Source organism: Polyodon spathula, chromosome 13 (assembly GCF_017654505.1).
Source record: "Polyodon spathula isolate WHYD16114869_AA chromosome 13, ASM1765450v1, whole genome shotgun sequence".
In the NCBI taxonomy this organism is placed as follows: Eukaryota; Metazoa; Chordata; class Actinopteri; order Acipenseriformes; family Polyodontidae; genus Polyodon; species Polyodon spathula.
In genome coordinates, this window is record NC_054546.1 from 33,312,040 (window position 1) to 33,331,129 (window position 19,090).

Sequence of the window (19,090 nt, forward strand, 5' to 3'; positions counted from 1 at the left end):
AGAATGCTACATTCAGAAAACATGTTAGTGTTGCCCCTGTTTAATGCCACCCTCTGCTTATTATCACTTAGAGAAACAAAAGCCTACGATTAGCTACGGCAGCACAATAGAGCATTCTTATTTTATTATTCCCATATATTGCACAGTGGCAAGCTGTATCATTGTTTTAATGAAAAAAATTGCTATAAAGTGATATGTAATACGCATTTCCAGTTCCAAGGTTCAACTACCATTGTTTTTTAATGCTTATTTTGTCAGGTTATCTGGTGAATTTCTGAAAGTCAAACTCTGCTTATTGTCAGCATTTTTGCTCAGTCTCTGAAGTAAAATGAAATGGGTTTGTTTATTTGATTATCATCATAGTTATTCTTTATCGCTGAATTGGCACAATCTGCACATATGCTAACGAGCCCATAAAGAAAAGACTACTGGAATAGGATTAGAGACTGCAGCGTGTTACGCTGAAGAACCTAGTAGGGTATACAACAAGAGTAACCGATACAGAATGAACTGTTTCACCCCAACAAATGAATCTTTATTTCACCATCTATTATAAAATCAACAGAATTTAAAAGACTGCCAGTGGTGCAAACTGTATGCTAAACTAATATAAAATGTGAAGAGCATACAGTCTTGCTTGTACTTTCCCAGTAACAATTGCATTGTTTTTTTATGAAGGTTACTGGAGATACATTTTATTCAAGAAAGAAAAAGGTGAAAAAAAAAATAGAACTATGGAGCCGAGCAAGGGAGAAAATTAGAGTCAGTGAAGTCTGTAAAGGCAGGGTATCACCCACCTGAGCAGGGAACATCCATCCTCATCAGCCAGGAAATCAGTTCCAATCCAGAGGCCTGTCAGCACACAGTCAGCCAACCCCTTTCCTGGCAGACAGTGGGGCTCAGGGCTGACAGAGCCGGGGACACGCCTGCATCATGTTCACAAAGGTATTACACAAGCTTGACATATTAATCTTCTCCTTAACTGCACTGCTGCTCAATATTGCACATGCTTTCCTGCTAACTCCAGGCTTGTCCATTATCATTCCCCCTTCCTGGCTGACAGATACAGAGAGAAGGGACGATTACAGTGCTTCTACCCAGCACAGGGGTATATGTTGGGGTATTTACATTGATTCAAGACACTGCGACCATATTGAAAAGATACAGCTGTCTATTCATTTGATCTAAACAGCAGAGCTACAGTAAATACCACCTCATTAGTGCAGACTAGCTCCTGCATGAAAAAAAAAACAAATGCAATACACCAGTGAGGGTTGTATTTGAATTGTAAAAGATGATTTAAACTATGGAAATTAACTATGGGGAAAAAAAAGAAACATGGCCAACCAACGTAACCTGTGGCAAATACATAACAAAACCACTCGGCAGATTTATGGTGTTAAGCTTAAAAGGGTTTTTCTGCTTGACAGATTTTGGTGCTATTCTAGCCATATGCTAGGAGCCTTACAGCAACTTCGCAAAATAACGACAGTTACAATAGCTGACTGGTAATTTATGAAGCAGTAGCATTAAATAATTATACACTCTTATCACAGTGGGGTTCATTTTAAACACAGCTAGCGGTGCCATAATTCTTCTTGGATCCTAGGACTAGAACAAATAAACGACACATAGACTATCAATGGAGTGTAAATGAAGACAGGAATGCTTTTAATCATTCTGCTAGAGCCATGGTGTTAGCTATTACACATAGTGCTGCATGTCTGTCTGAGAAGTTCTAAAACAGTTATACAAATGACCCAAGGGTTTCCCAACGGTGTTTGGTTTGCTATAGCCTTGTTTAATGTTTGAAATGCATTCTTAAAGTTCAATAGAAATACAGGAAATATTAACTAATATTCCTTATTAAAAGATGGTCTCCCTCATGATGAATTTGTAAGGGAGAAGAAAGAGATAGTCCATTTTAGTTATGTCAGCTAGTTAGAATCAATTCCTAACCTTAAGGCAACATGTGGAAATCCCTTTAAAAAAAAAAAAAAAAAAAAAAGCTCTACTTGTCTAACAAAAGGTAGTAAGGAATTCCAAAGGCTTGAGGTGAGAATAATGTCCTTCTATCCCTGGTACACATTTTAAACCTTGGAAGTCACAGGAAACTGGCATCCTGAAGAGTAATGCACAGCCAGGGAGGTATGAAGATAATTCAGTGAGATATAAATGGAGCAAGGCCCTCTAACATTTTATAAAGCAGCAACGTCTTCAAATGAGCTCTAAATCATACAACTTCAAATAGATGACTATATAATAACTTGATTTATATACAGTAGAACGAAGTGTTTTAAAAACTAAATGTTACTGTTGTCCCCTAAAACCACTGCTGGAGTTCTTGCTTTATGAAAGGGAGTTCCCCATTTGATGCAACTTATGGCAGGATAAACATTATAAAAGGTTCCCTAGTGTGTTCTAAGAAAATGGTAATTAGTTATTGTAATTAAGCTTCCTAATGGCAGTTGGAAGGTTGCTTATTTAAAAAGGCAGCAATTAAATCGCCTGACTGTATATGTGTTTCATTAAGGAGGCTGTAACCTAGGAGCCACTATAAACTTGGCGTATAAATCTAGGTATGATTTCCAGAACTCCAGTACACAAATAGTACTCAAGAAACACAAAAGTTTAAAAAACAGAATACATCCAAATCATAAAATACGAGTGCCAACAAATCTAAATCGTGAATAACCACAAAACACCTGCCGTCAGTGTGATCGGAGGGAGTACTGTAGCGTCAGAGTTGAAGCTTTTGTTTCTTTACCACAAAGGGTAAAACTCAGATTTGTTAACATACAATGTATTAAACAGTATTCACTAAACACTTAGTACCAGGTATACGCACGATAATGTTTGATCAGGCGAATCAAAGCAAAAAAAAAAAAAAAAAACCCCCACACCCAACAACAACTCTAAAGCACAGGGGCAATTATAAAATTACACACAAACAATAACCAAACTTGAAGTACAAACAAAACTGGCCAACGCGAGAGAAACTAACATATGCGTGGACCACAAACAATTCAGTCAGTTTTTATTAAAAAAATAAAATGCACACAAAAAAACCTTCCTACGCTCGTTTTATTATACATAAGAAAAGAGAACTGCCTAAACTCATTTGAAAGAGAAGAAAAAACAAACAATACATTACCTCGGATGAACCAAGACGATCAGTCTCCTTTCCCGACTGTTCACCCTACTAAAAACCAATAAAACAAAAGAAATGATAAAAGCATTTAGTAACAGGGGAGACCAACACACAAGAGAAAAAAAATCTTTCTTACCGTTCACAGTAGAAGCAGGGAGACCAAAAAGAATCAACCACAACAATTTAATTAACTAAATGAAACTGCCTTGTGTTATATAAAAATGCGCAAATTGTTAGAAACGCCGCGACAATAATTTGGTTATTGATAACAATTAATAAATTGGTCTCACTTGCTACATTCTGATTAGAGGAGAAACCTCAGAATGGAGTGAGGTAACCAATGGAATACTACAGGGATCAATATTAGGTCCTCTGCTATTCCTGATCTATATTAATGACTTAGCTTTTGGCTGTAAAGGTCATTCAAAATGATCTAGACAGCATTGAGAGCTGTGCATACACTTGCAAATTACATTTAATATAGAAAAGTGTAAGGTACTGCACGCAGGCAATCAAAATGTCCATTAGATAAAGGGGCATTCAGAACAGAAAATAGGAGGCACTTTTTTACGCAGAGAATTATGGGAGTCCAGAACCAACTCCCCAGTAATGTTGTTGAAGGTGATACCCTGGGATTCTTCAAGAAGCTGCTTGATGAAATTCTGGGATCAATAAGCTACTAACAACCAAACGAGCAAGATAGGCTGAATGGTCTTCTCTCATTTGTAACCTTTCTTATGTTCTTAATCCGATTCAAGCAACTTATTTGACGAATTGATTGATTTCTGCGCAAAGCAAAGAGACCAGTAGAATGCTCCAGTTACATGTGCTGTAAACCCAGATAATCACAATTAGATAAGTACAATTTGAATATATTTCTGTAATATAATTCTAAAATCTTACAAAATCATTGTAAAGACTAATTTTAATCCAATGCGCGTACAGGGTATAGTATATTCTTATGAGATGTGAGATCTGAAATATTAGCATAAAATAACACGTACTGATGCAACAAAATAAAAAAGGATAGGGTCAAGGAAATCAGGAATAATAGCTCTACTATCATCATAGCGTGCCATCTCTATTTTCATTGTAAATGTAACCATTGTTTAAATATGTCAAAGTGGAATTCCCTGATAAATAAATTCAAAAAGCATCCCACTTTCATCTTGTTGAAAATTTGCATCACTTTCCATACTATTATAACAAATACAATTATAAACAAAAATAAACACAGCACTGTTGTTGTGAGACTCCTTCGTGTGCGCTTCAGAGTTCTTGGGGTTCTGTGTTTTGAGGTCTGTGTTCTGAGGTCTGTGTTCTGTGTTCTGCGGTCTGTGTTCTGTGTTCTGTGTTCTGAGGTCTGTGATCTGTGTTCTGAGGTCTGTGTTCTGTGTTCTGGGGTCTGTGTTCTGTGTTCTGAGGTCTGTGTTCTGTGTTCTGAGGTCTGTGTTCTGTGTTCTGAGGTCTGTGTTCTGTGTTCTGTGTTCTGAGGTCTGTGTTCTGTGTTCTGAGGTCTGTGTTCTGTGTTTTGAGGTCTGTGTTCTGTGTTTTGAGGTCTGTGTTCGGTGTTCTGTGTTCTGAGGTCTGTGTTCTGTGTTTTGAGGTCTGTGTTCTGTGTTTTGAGGTCTGTGTTCTGTGTTCTGAGGTCTGTGTTCTGTGTTCTGTGTTCTGTGTTCTGTGTTCTGTGTTCTGTGTTCTGAGGTCTGTGTTCTGTGTTCTGAGGTCTGTGTTCTGTGTTCTGAGGTCTGTGTTCTGTGTTCTGAGGTCTGTGTTCTGTGTTCTGTGGTCTGTGTTCTGTGTTCTGTGTTCTGTGTTCTGAGGTCTGTGTTCTGTGTTTTGAGGTCTGTGTTCTGTGTTCTGAGGTCTGTGTTCTGTGTTCTGAGGTCTGTGTTCTGTGTTTTGAGGTCTGTGTTCTGTGTTCTGAGGTCTGTGTTCTGTGTTCTGAGGTCTGTGTTCTGTGTTTTGAGGTCTGTGTTCTGTGTTTTGAGGTCTGTGTTCTGTGTTCTGAGGTCTGTGTTCTGAGGTCTGTGTTCTGTGTTCTGTGGTCTGTGTTCTGTGTTCTGTGTTCTGTGTTCTGAGGTCTGTGTTCTGTGTTCTGAGGTCTGTGTTCTGTGTTTTGAGGTCTGTGTTCTGTGTTCTGAGGTCTGTGTTCTGTGTTCTGAGGTCTGTGTTCTGTGTTCTGAGGTCTGTGTTCTGTGTTCTGAGGTCTGTGTTCTGTGTTCTGAGGTCTGTGTTCTGTGTTCTGAGGTCTGTGTTCTGTGTTCTGAGGTCTGTGTTCTGTGTTCTGAGGTCTGTGTTCTGTGTTTTGAGGTCTGTGTTCTGTGTTCTGAGGTCTGTGTTCTGAGGTCTGTGTTCTGTGTTCTGAGGTCTGTGTTCTGTGTTTTGAGGTCTGTGTTCTGTATGTGACTGCCTGAATAAACCACGCTGATTTTGTACAGCTCTTTGTTTGGGCTCACTTATTTCCGGACCCAAAATACATAACATGTGGTTTTTCCCCAGGGCTAGCTTGATAAATGAACTTTAAAGTAATTTATTCATAGCAGGCATCTCATGCCCTTCGTAAAAATAAGAATGTTATGATTGAGTAAAGCTCTCTTCTGTAACACTGCGTGTCGGTACAATGCCCTCCATAGTATCATTGTGTGGACGACTGTTAGAATAGGACAAGCTTAAAAAAAAAAAAATTTGTGTCTACCTTTCCCATACAATGTAAGTTCCAAGTACAATGCTATGGAAACGAGAAGCATCAAGTGACCATTCTCAAGGAACTTATTATGTCTTGTGGGTCCAGAAATAAGATAGCCCAGACAAAGAGAACCTTACAAAATCAAACAACGTTTATTAAGGCAGTTAATAAACAAAGAACACACCAACACAGAACCCCAGGAACCCCCTTTTATACTGCTCCAAACACACAGATCTTACATGTGCTGACATACAATCTAACCATTTCTGTGCGTGCTGTGCACGTGAACATGCTCTGCACTTGCAGAGCAAACAAAGCAGAAGTTTTCTAGAAATTTCAGTCAGTCATAGGTGAAAAATAATCTTTAGGAAACTCACTAATTCAACAGGACTGGAAAAGTGCTGTATTCTTTTTGAAAATAATGAATTTATAAGGGAGTTCACCGGTGGTGGCGGGGGTGTGGTTGTCTCATGGAAGAGAAGACAAGAGACAGGTACAGCACAAGGGGACAGAGGAAATTAATGCTCATGTTACTGACCATTTCTATGATGCAACACCAGGATGCCTAGAGTTTAACAAGGCTATGAAATGAAATGAAATTCAGTCATTTGGAAAAAATGAAGTTAGAGCTATAGAAAAACACCCTGTTTGCTATGAAAGAAGCTGGAAAGAGACTGTGTCTCTCCTTCCCCCTAGGGACTCAGAGGTTAGTCTATTGGACAAAGGCTCTTTCTTAGCAAAGTCACTATCCCATTGCTACATAGACAAAAACTACCAGCGAAAATATTCTTGGCAATTGTCTCATGGAGCACACAACATGCTTAGGGTTAAACATGCTTCGCCTCCGACACATCATAATCACAGTGATCATTGGTAACTAATGAACCGCTTAAAATGGGTAGATTCCAGGGGGAGGGCAAGCAAATGAATATGAAATTAACTTGAGAAACTGAACGCATACAAAAAAAACACAAGTATGCCAGTAACATACAGTGCATGCGCTGCCATGGCTATAAATTCAACATTTGAGCTATCAGTATTATAACAACATTGATTACCATGACACGCTAAGACTTATAAATGATCAAAATTCTTGTTCATTAAATGTTAAAGCACTGGCTGGCCACTCTGAGTGAATATTAGTGCCAGAAATGCATATTAACGAATAATAGGTCCTGTAATATGTGGCTTACATACATGTACCTGAAGTCATGTGATGGTTTTGCCAAGCTAAATCAGGTGATGTATCACGAATATTGCATTAAGGCTGTTTATATAATAATCTTTAAATAAATAAAGTAGTGTTATTTGGGATTTTATTTTACTTCTATCTTTTATAATTATAAAATAGACTGAATTAAACCAGTTTAACAAGCCACCACAAGTCCAGGTGAAAACCGACACAGTTCTGACCAGATTAAGCCAGTGCTGGTTATTGCTGGAACTCCCAAGAGAGAGACCACCTGGGAGACCAGAAAAGAATCTTAGCCCAGCTCACCAGCAGGTGTTCAGCTGGGAGGTAGTTTACCGATCAGCCTTTGAAACTCTCCTTTTGAGTCGAGTGATTTATGTGACTCCTTGTTCCTGATTCTACTGAGCAAGCTGAAAACTACAGGGGTCATTTGAAGACGCTAAAAAAAATAATCAGTCTAAGCAAACCAAACCACACCCAAGGAAACAAAATTAATGTATAGACCTTATTAATGAAACTGTTTGGTGTTAAAAACCAACCCTTTGTTGCAGGCTCATTCTGCTTCTGTTTGTGTTACTTTAACTGAGTAGGAAAGAGTCCAGAGAACAGAGCTTCGACATGAGGCTGGAGTGCTTTGTGTGGATCAGAGACAGGGAAGCCCTTTGAAAGCAGCTGTCCCTGGAGGGGGTATTGTTTGAACATGGCTAGCTTCCCGGACATGGGTTGATGTTTAATCAGAGTGCTGCACCCACCTAACCCCCTGTGAGTCAACAGTTGCTTCGGGATTTCCCCAGAGCTCTCTGCTTAGCTGTCTGATATCCCCTTGAGGATATTGGATGGCTTTTGAATAACCAATCAAGTGTTATTCCTTTCATTTTTTTATGTTTATAGGTGTATCAGCTAAGACTATAAAGTGCCAACAAAGCCAAGGATAGAGGCTCCATAAAGAAAAGGCAATATGAGGGATAAACTAACTAAAAGGAAATGACATGATCATTCTTACATATGTGATGTTTTTCTCATAATCATGTGATCTTTTTCACATATGTACGTGATCGCAGTTTCAGTGCAATGCAATTTGCAGATTCCTCAGTTTTCAGTTGGGGAGTCCTATTCAAAGTAGCTACTATATATAAGAGGGGACCCTAGCCAGTCTTGAATAATCACGAGGCACTTGCCCATGCACCACACCCCCTCTATACTGCAGCTTACAAGCCACTTCAACTAACGGTTTAGAATTGGAATATTAGTAAGTTGGGTTCACTGAACTGTGGACTACCAAAGGACTACAAAATCAACTGTAGTGGTTTTCATCATATCTATAAATGGTTCTGTACATACCCAGTGGTGACCTGTTAAACAAATATGATGTGATAAGATAGGGACTGTAAACAAAGTAGGGCTCTCAGGCCTCTGGTATTATCTTGTTTTGTGGTTTGACAAGAATTCCACCGTTAAACTGAGCTGGCAGAGAGGGGAACAATGTATTAATAAAATACATATTTTACATACTTTTTTCCCCTTGTTCCTTAGAAACCAAAGGGACACCCAACAATGTTTTTTTTTTTTTTTGGGGGGGGGGGGGGGGGGGGGTGTTCTGTTTTTGTTTTGAATATTGTGGATTGTATGACGAGTGGAATCTCTCTACCAGTCACTTCAATTGTCATTGAAAGATACTGAGCGTACAGTATAATTGTGACTATATGAGCTGAATTATATTAATCTTCATACATTTCATATATAGACCTACATAATCATTGTCATTAAATGCATGTAATAGTTGACTAGCCGAATAGTAAAGTGACATTCGACATAAGAAACTGGTAGTAGACCAATCACATCTCATGTGATTGTGAAATAATTGTGAAGCGTGCGCTTTCGTATGGGCTGAAGTGCAGTTGTGGTTACAACCCAATTATATAAAGGTATGGCCACATGAATGACATTTCAGAACATTAAAAAACAATTTTAAAAAATCCCAAGCATTTTTTTAAAGTGCAGAAACAGCAGAGTTTAAAAGGTGTCCATTGCATAAATAGAGCGCCAGAACTGATTTATTAATATGTATTTTTTTTAAAGTGACGACTTGTCAACCTATTTAACTCTGTCTATTTAATAGTCATGTCACCTTGACTGTGGTACCATGGTCAGTATGCATCTCATTCTAAAAGTTTACTGTGCTATCCAGAATAAAAAAGTATATTACAACACAAAGAACATAAAGAACCACCACCTATGGTAATGGAACAGCAAAGTGCAATATAGCAGAGTGAGACAAGTAAAGCAAGAGCCTGTTGTAAAACACAGAGAAGATAACAAACCATTATCTTCTAAAAGTATACTGATGTTTCCAATGATTAAAGCACAGCAAAGTTTAGTAAAGCACAGTGCAAGAAACAAAGCGCAGTAAAACACAAGGAGAGATAAAGAGCCATCCTCTTCTAAAAGTTTACAGTGAGGGAGGGTAGGTTAATAATGAGAGCAGTTTTATTACCCTACATCCCTATATATTTAAAATGACACTTTCACTCAGTCATGTGGATTGTAAATGCAACCGATTTGTAGGCTGAAACTGTCTGTTGCTCTGGCAAACCAGGTGGTAACGGGGAAAATTATAAAGAGCAGTAGTGTCCATTTTACCTGGAGCTGAGCGGGAAGGGGGTGGGAGGGGGATTCCAGGGGTAGCCCATGGGGTGGACAAGGCTCTGCATGTCAGTATTTTAGGGTAACTTAGTCACCTGTATTATCTTTTGTTTATGATAAACAAAGCAGGCCTCCGTTGGCGATTCTTCATTTGATATGGAAATACTGTGTGGTGCTGTAACAAAGTGCCCGCCCCTGTGTATATTATCTGTTATGTGTTGCGTGTGGTGTGTTAAATGTTGGTGTATAGACATGTGGTACACGGGATATAAACGGGTCTGTGTAACACGAGTGTTTAAAAATGTATATGTGTATTTAGGCACGAGGATTGCACAGCACTTCACGTGCAAGTAAAATGTAGTAATATGTGAGCACGGGGAATTGCACTTTATTAATTCACGTGCTGGGATTCAAGTGAATAATTAATTGGTAATTGAATCCCAGCACAATAGTATATATAGATGCACGTTGGCACATACTGGGGTTGGGTGTTCGGTGAGCGGAGAACGGGATTGGAGAAGTAAAGTAATAATAAAACAAAGTTATCTGCTCAGTCAGTATGTCTGTGCACCGTTTTGTTAAGTTTAGTCCGTTTTTGTTTTGTATCCGGCGCTCAGGCGTGTTTGTCATTTGTCTGTCCTGTGTGTGTATTGCATTACTTTTCCTGGTTCGGACGCCGCCCACTTCGGCCGTCCCTGTGACTTGGTCCTTGCCTGTGGGGAGTGGCTGCCAGGACCTGGAGGAGTTCCTCGGTGGTCTGACCAGGGCTGGTGCCTGCCTGTGGGGAGTTTGGGCACCCGGTGGTGCGCTGCCCCTACCAGGAAGGAGAGGAGGAACTGCCGCAGGAGAGGAAGGTGAGGAGGTGGCAGAGAAGGGGAAAGGGGAAGAGGAAGGCAGAGGTCCCACCGCTGTCTCCACAGCCGCACCAGTCTCCTGCAAGGGAGGAAGAGCCGCACCAGTCCCCTGCAAGTGAGGGAGAGCCGCACCAGTCCCCTGTATCAAGGGGAGACTACACACCGCTCCCACCTCCACCACCAGGAGACTACACGCCGCTCCTACCTCCATGGGCAGGAGCAGAGCAGCAGGAGCTGCCTCTGCCTCCGCCACCTCCACCGGCAGGCGCAGAGCAGCAGGAGCTGCCTCTGCCTCCGCCACCTCCACCGGCAGGGGCAGAGCAGCAGGAGCTGCCTCTGCCTCCGCCACCTCCACCGGCAGGGGGAGAGCAGCAGGAGCTGCCTCTGCCTCCGCCACCTCCACCGGCAGGGGCAGAGCAGCAGGAGCTGCCTCTGCCTCCGCCACCTCCACCGGCAGGCGCAGAGCAGCAGGAGCTGCCTCTGCCTCCGCCACCGGCAGCAGGAGCTGGCCTCCGCCACCTCCAACGGCAGGAGCAGAGCAGCAGGAGCTGCCTCTGCCTCCGCCACCTCCACCGGCAGAGCAGCAGGAGCTGCCTCTGCCTCCGCCACCTCCACCGGCAGGGGGAGAGCAGCAGGAGCTGCCTCTGCCTCCGCCACCTCCACCTCCAGCAGGAGAGCAGCAGGAGCTGCCTCTGCCTCCGCCACCTCCACCCGGCAGAGCAGCAGGAGCTGCCTCTGGGTCCTCCTCCACCAGCAGAGGGTGAAGTCCACCAGCAGAGGGTGAATGCCTGCTGGTATCACTTCCCCCACCAGCAGAGGGTGAATGCCTGCTCCCCACCACCGAGCAGAGGGGTCCCTCAGGGGGCCTGAGATATGTCCACCAGCAGAGGGTGAATGCCTGCTGGTATCACTTCCCCCACCAGCAGAGGGGATGCCTGCCTCGCTTCGCCCCAGCACCAGAGGATGGATGCCAGCCTCGCTTCCCCCATAGGGAGGCCAGCCTCGCTTCGCCCAAGGATGCCAGCCTCGCTTCGCCCAAGGATGCCAGCCCAAGGATGCCTGCCTCGCTTCGCCCAAGGATGCCAGCCTCGCTTCGCCCAAGGATGCCAGCCTCGCTTCGCCCAAGGATGCCAGCCTCGCTTCGCCCAAGGATGCCAGCCTCGCTTCGCCCAAGGATGCCAGCCTCGCTTCGCCCAAGGATGCCAGCCTCGCTTCGCCCAAGGATGCCAGCCTCGCTTCGCCCAAGGATGCCTCTGCATCGCCTGGGGTTGCCCGCCGCTCTGCATCGCCTGGGGTTGCCCGCCGCTCTGCATCGCCTGGGGTTGCCCGCCGCTCTGCATCGCCTGGGGTTGCCCGCCGCTCTGCATCGCCTGGGGTTGCCCGCCGCTCTGCATCGCCTGGGGTTGCCCGCCGCTCTGCATCGCCCGGGGTTGCCCGCCGCTCTGCATCGCCTGGGGTTGCCCGCCGCTCCGCATCACAGCCGGAAGTACTGTGGCCGGAACCCCACGAAGGGGAGCTGCCGGCCACGAAGAAGGGGGAGGAGGTCTGGAGACCGCCAACCCCAGCAGCAGTTTCGCTGCCGGAGGAGGGGGAGGAGGTCTGGAGACCGCCAACCCCAGCAGCAGTTTCGCTGCCGGAGGAGGGGGAGGAGGTCTGGAGACCGCCAACCCCAGCAGCAGTTTCTCCGCCGGAGATCGTGGGGGAGGTCCGGAGACCTGCTCCCTCTGCAGTTTCTTCCCTGCAGGAAGAACGGTGGTTGAAGCCCCACCAAGGGGAGCTGCCGGCGCCGAAGGAGGGGGAAGGTCAGGAGACCACACCCCAAGCAGCCTTTCCGCTGCTAGGACTACCCTGGCAGGAGAATGCTACCCTGCTGACAGCATTACGACCTGTGGGCCCCTGGAAGCCTCTGGTCCTGGCCAAGGACTTTGGGCGGGACTTTTGGGCTTTTAAGGGGGGAGGTGGCCATTGAGGCCATGTGTGCTTTGCACAGGAGGGGGTATATGTAACAAAGTGCCCGCCCCTGTGTATATTATCTGTTATGTGTTGCGTGTGGTGTGTTTAAATGTTGGTGTATAGACATTGGTACACGGGATATAAACGGGTCTGTGTAACACGAGTGTTTAAAAATGTATATGTGTATTTAGGCACGAGGATTGCACAGCACTTCACGTGCAAGTAAAATGTAGTAATATGTGAGCACGGGGAATTGCACTTTATTAATTCACGTGCTGGGATTCAAGTGAATAATTAATTGGTAATTGAATCCCAGCACAATAGTATATATAGATGCACGTTGGCACATACTGGGGTTGGGTGTTCGGTGAGCGGAGAACGGGATTGGAGACGGAGGAAATAAGTAAAGTAATAATAATAACAAAGTATCTGCTCACCGTGTTTGTCAGTGTCTGTCCGTGCACCGTTTTGTTAAGTTTAGTCTGTTTTTGTTTGTCTATTTATTTTGGCGTAGAGTGCCGTGTCCTGTGTTTTTCGTGTTTGTGTAAACCTTTTATTTTGTATTAAACCGGCGCCAACAGGCGTCTTCATCACTTCATTTCATCCGTCCTGTGTTTTGTGTATTGCATTACCTTTCCTGGTTCTGACGCCGCCCACTTCGGCCGTCCCTGTGACAGGTGCTTTAGCCTTAGCTGTGATGACACAGATCGAATGATCGAGTATAAAACCTCAGTGAGCATTTAACTTCCAATGAGAGACGAGAAGACCTCCATACCTGATCCATCATAACTGGTAATTAACTTGGGAGATGCATGTGAGAAAATTATTGGTAGGTACTAAACTACATATGTTATGTTTTTTTTATTATTATTATTATTATTATTTTATTGATGTATTTAGGCTACATTCAATGGTTCAGTCTGTTTAGTTTGAAACAATGTATATCAATTTGCTTGCTCTTAACATCGATCTGTGAGCAAAGGGACTGAGTTCATTTGGAAAGACCGTTTTTTTTTTTGGTCCTTTTCCATTTTTTTTCAGGACTGAGTTTGTTTTTCTTTGTTTTCAACATGCAAGTGCACTGGGTTGGTTATGGTCTGTGAACTGGATGTTTACAATATCCTGCAAGGCATGTTGGTGTGGAATAAAGCATGGGAACTAGGGGGGAGCACTTTGCTAACTTTAATTAATGCATTTGTATACTTTGTTTTTGATAATAAATGGGAGTGCATGTGAGGAATTATATTTTTATATTATATAAAAATTATATTTTTAGTTGTTAGTATTTCCCCTAATGGTTTGGCGATCAGTTCATTATTTAAGTATTGGAAGACTGTGAGGGGATAGATGCTGAATTTATCTGTTAGAATTGGTCAACAAGACATAGAGCAAACTCCCCCTAGTCCATCAGTAAACCTTAGTTTGAGCACAGGTGTCCTTTATTAGTGTCATCTTTATCCGTTACTGAGTTACAGCTTAATGGCTGCCAATAGAAAACAATAGGATAGCAGTGTGCGGTTGCTGTATAATTTAAATTAACGGACTGCATAGGAGTCATTTCTGAATACCAAATGTCTGTTAGAAAAAAAATTGAAAAATCTTACGTTATCCATAGACCCAATGCTATAGGCAGGTTGACTGGCAAAATACAATGCTACTACAAGAACCAAATTATAGTAGAAAACACAAGATTGTTGCCAACTATCAGTTGATGTATTTATTTTGTTTTCATGACAATTTTATTTCCCTTTAGTTTTTTTTTTTTTTTTTTGATTTGATGTCTCTTATGTGGAATAGTCGTTAACAGTATATTTTGTCTCTCAGGCTGTGTTCATCTTGGCTACTGTCTCCCATACCATCCACACCCGCAGCCTCCCTCTCTGTAAAAAGGAACATGATCTAAGTAACTCAAAAAAGTTGAAACATACCCTCATATTGTCTGACCTTGGAAGTATTGCCAATAGGTCGCTGTCACCCTGGGATTACGTGTGAGCGTCTTTCTTTTACTAAGTTTATACGCTGGATAGCTGCTGTAGCTTTAGCAGCTTTTATAGTGTTATAGTTTTGTACAGGACAGTAGAGCCAGACTCAGCTGAGCACACATTATGCAATGCCAGCGTAAGACATAAGAGTCTAAGTTTATAAAGACAAGTTGAGTAGCTGCTGTAGTTCTACCATGTTTTATAGTGAAATATAATGTTGTTACCCAAGCTTTGCCCTGTGGAATGGAAAATAAAGCAAGGCTCCACCGAGCACAAAGCAGGAAATGCAGCATAAGACACTAGATTATAACTTTGTATACGTATATGTGTAGCTGTAGTGTTATCATAGTGTTGTCACACAGGCTTTTCCGTCAATAGGACTTTCTTTTACAGAGCTTTTGGTCATAATTCAGTTGCAATGTTTATTTTCTTGTGCTTGCAGGATTTACGAGAACAAAAACATATTCCCCAGTACATTCTTAATGGCGAAGTGTAGAGAAGACCGATGCATTGACCCAGGAAATTTCAACAGACACAACCACCTGCTGAACTCCGTTCCCATAAACTACACCATCTCAGTTTACCATCGCGAGGGGGGAGAGACAGACCTCTACTGCCTCAGGAAGAAGTCCTTTCAAATAACAGTGGGCTGTACCTGTGTCATGGCTAAAAACAAAGTCACACACAAATAACACAATGCAACACAAAATTGTTACAGTTGTAACAAAAAATTACCCAACAAATAGTATATTTTATATGGTAGTCTGGCACCAGGCAGAGTGCTCACTAAGGGTTAAAGGTAGCATGGGTAGCATTTTTTGAGTTGGTTGTAATTTTGTTTTATTTATCTCTTTTGTCGTAGACAGATTTACACCCTATTTGATGTGAATTCCGATTTTGATCACATTTGAATGTATTTATTTTAAATAAAAAGTCTGTATAATCTTATGGCTTGATAATGTTTGAAAACTGCTAAGCAGTTGCAATGTTATGTATACATTTACTGTTACTCTTTGTAAAAGTGGGGGCTCTTCTATCTCATATGGTTTAAATTGTTTAAATGAAATAATCTCCAGGCCCCTTATTGAATTAGTTTAGCCTTATAAATACTTTGCAATATTATATAATTGTTTATTATGGCTCATATTGAATGGCTTTATCTTGTTGTTGCTGCTATGCAGGTTTAAATAAACTTGTATTTATTTCAGCAAAACCGAACTAGTTTATCTTTTGTTGGTTTCTGTTTTAACATCATAGTTTTCTGGTGGAGCTGAGAGTCAGGGAGGTTCCTATATATATATTAGGTGCTAAATATTTCCTGTTCACTTGGAAACTATGTGCTAGATCATAAAGTGGTAATAAATTGGTAGCTGACCCTGGTTAATGTAAATGTGTGGGTTACCTCCTTAATCCAATGTCTGTTTGGCTTTTGGTGAGATGGTAACAAAGATATTTCCAGGTAAATTAAGAGTTACCTGCCTGAAACTTTGTATAGATTTACATTCTCAACAGCAGATTCCCGTAATTAACATTAAGCTGCAGAGCTGCAAGAATGTGACGGCTAGAACGTTTGCCAGTGTCTGGCTGCAAAGCATGTCCGTAATTAGGGGAGAAGCTGATTGGGTATTAGCAGGAAGGAAGGTGGGTGCATTGGGACCTATTCACACAATTCACTACATATGTGTGTTTTCAAACGTGAGGTTTTGAAAGAAGCATGTGTCATAGGTCAAATCTATTTTCATTTTAAAACATGATATATTGACTACTCTAGGTTAAAGAAATCTCTGTTTGCAGTCAGTGTTGTCCAGGAAGCCTTTAACTGCTTTACTGCCGTTGTCTCACCCTTGCAGTGTCTTCTGGGTCAAAGCATGTTCCAGGCTGAAAGCATGTCAGTCAATAAGGGAAGCAGCTGATTGGTTATTGAGAGGAAAGAAGCCAGTGAAGGGGTGGGGATGATTTCCCCCTCCAGGCGAAATGACCCAGGAAGTGCAAGAATCTGAAAACATGGTTTGCAAACTGAGACTAGAGCTGTATCATTTTTTTTTTTTTTTAATTAAAATACATATTTGCAAAACTGATTTGATTTGAGACCGGATATAACACATGTAGGTGCATGACAGAGAAAATTGATGCAACTTTTTTTGCTGTCTATAATTACTTTCAGAAATGTTTTGTAAGGAACTCTTGAAGCTTGCAGTTCACAAAACCTTTGTGGTAGAAGTGATTTCTGATTTTTCAAAGCCCATTAAAAGTTAGGACAAAAGGGTACAAAATGTAATAATTCTTTCACCCACATGTCCTTGAAAATTCATGTTTAAGCCATTTGAGCTCAGCATGAGTCAGAGTAGAGCTACCATCTAACCTCATGTACACAAGGACAGTCCAGGCATTTCAACTCACATCCCAATGCAGTGCATCACAAATGTCAACAGGTAAGGTAATACAGGTGTAGAAGATGAAACTAACAGTCATAGATTGGCTATTCCTTACACAATTTAGTGATTTAGCAATTTGGTGAAAGAAATAAGGACAGGGTTTTTTTTAATCAACCAATGTTGGTTAATAAAAAACAGACTAGCTAACATTTGCATAAGAAAAATAGTGCATTAAATGAATATTTATACAATAAATGTTGAAAGATCTAGCATTGTTTTTATGTAATCTTCACTGCTGTAATAGGACTGTGTGTATCCGTTGGCAGACAGGAGAGACACAGAGGTTGCATTTACAAGGTTCAGGTTTTATTTACAAATAGTTCAGATTTGTACTAGAGTACCAGCAATGGTAAGACACATCGAATAGTCTGAACCAGCATTCCAGTTGATGAAACTTGGGACCTATGCATTTACTTTCAGTGCAAGGGTTAATTTCTTGTTTATGATTTGCCTGTTACTCAGTTTTTCAAAAGGGGTCCCCGCTAACATGTTGAGAACTGATGCACAACATATTTAGGATTGAGTATTTAAAATGAATGAGAATGATTTATGTACTACAACTGCTTTCTTTTAAAAAAAATAAAAAATAAAATAAAATAATTAATCGTTCATTCAAAGCAATTTGCTTATTTTGTTTCTCTGGCATTTTGAATATCAAAAGTCTGGCACCTATTTCAAATGAAATTTGAATACAAAAAGAAAGCTGTCTTGAATGAATGATTTTTGGAATCACAAGACTTTTGCTCCAGGCTATGAAAGGGACTTAGAAAGAACATGAATAGGTTTATGCTGCTGTAACCAAGCTATTTTGACAAATAATTCTACCATGAAATACATGAAGCCACCTTTTAATAATAGTAAATGTAATGTAATGTTAATAAATGAAAAATGTGACATGCTGGTCACAAGAATATGGGATTCAAATACCCAGTAGGTGGTATTGAACTAGAACAGGCTCATCAAGAGAAAGACCTTGGTGTGGAAATAGTCTCATCACTGTCTGCGTTCACAACTGAAAAGGCAAACAGGATGTTTGGTTAGATTGTCAAAAGAGTATAGTATAGGTGCTCCAGAGTGGCGTATCCAGTAAAGGCGCACCACGTGGAGTGCAGGATGCGTCCTGTAGGCTGGAGATCTCCGGTTTGGGTTCCCAGGGGGCAGCATACATTTAGCCAAGCGCCACCCGTCCTTGCTGGGGAAGGCTTAGGTCCGCCAGGGTGTCCGTGGCTCACAGCGCACCAGCAACCCCTGTAGACTGTCCAGATGCCTGCAGGCCTGCCTGTAACTGTCCCAGAACTGCATGGTCCCCCGACACTGTAACTCTGAAGGTAGCTGCGTGGGGGGCCTGCAGAGTGAAAAGAAGTGGGCGGCTGACAGCACACGTTTTGACATGTGCTCATCTTCGTCTCTCCGGAGTCAGGAGTTGCAGCAGTGAGGCTTAAAAACAGGGCATTTCAAATTGGGGAGAAAAAACAATTGGCGATTCCAAAAAAAAAAAGTACAAAGGAAGTTATGATGATATGGTTTAATGCACCAAGAATACTGGGTTCAGTTCTGGTCACCACATCACTAAAAGAACATTGTGGCCAATGAAGAGCAGCCAGACTGGTCCCTTGGTTTACAGGAATAAGCTATGAAGTAAATGCATTTATGTAGTAAAGAAGAAGACTTCCAAATTTGAAATTCAGGCCTTGTGTGTTCCAAACTTAGAAATTTCTGCTGGAAGAAAAACTCTGTCTTCACTTTCTTTAACCAAGAGAGAAGTCCTCTCCACTACATTTTCCTTGTAGATAACACTGGCAGCCTGGGTCTTATGCTCTTTGAAGTTAATGAGACAAACTATCAGCTGCCTCCATTTTAATTAGAAAATGAATAAAATGATTACATTTTAATTAAAGCTGTCATTTCTAATTAAGATATGACGTCCTTGAGAGGCTCTTTCTTGCCTTGCTTATCGGGACGGCAGGATGCAAAGCTGAGAAACACTGTTAGCGCTGTTCAGCTTAACATTGTTTGTTTGTATTTAATTTTGTTTTAATTCTTCCCTGCATCACTGTAGTGCTGACATTAAACAAACCTCAAAACAGAGTAGAACTGAAGCCTGTTGAGTCCTATGGTGTTCCAGCACAGCCTGGATAAACGCCTCGTTTTCAAGCCTTTTACTTGGTGAACAAAGGAGAATTCATTATAC

At 41.8% G+C, this 19,090-nt stretch overlaps 1 protein-coding gene across 1 annotated transcript; it reads left to right on the forward strand.

Moving 5' to 3' along the window:
• The first annotated feature begins 13,243 nt into the window (after positions 1 to 13,243).
• il17a/f2 (interleukin 17a/f2) lies at positions 13,244 to 15,484 on the forward strand. The gene is made up of 3 exons (XM_041267893.1): positions 13,244 to 13,311; positions 14,307 to 14,470; positions 14,907 to 15,484. Exons 1-3 carry the CDS (start codon positions 13,291 to 13,293, stop codon positions 15,154 to 15,156), a joined length of 435 nt encoding a protein of 144 aa, XP_041123827.1. The 5' UTR covers positions 13,244 to 13,290; the 3' UTR covers positions 15,157 to 15,484.
• The last annotated feature ends 3,606 nt before the right edge of the window (positions 15,485 to 19,090 follow it).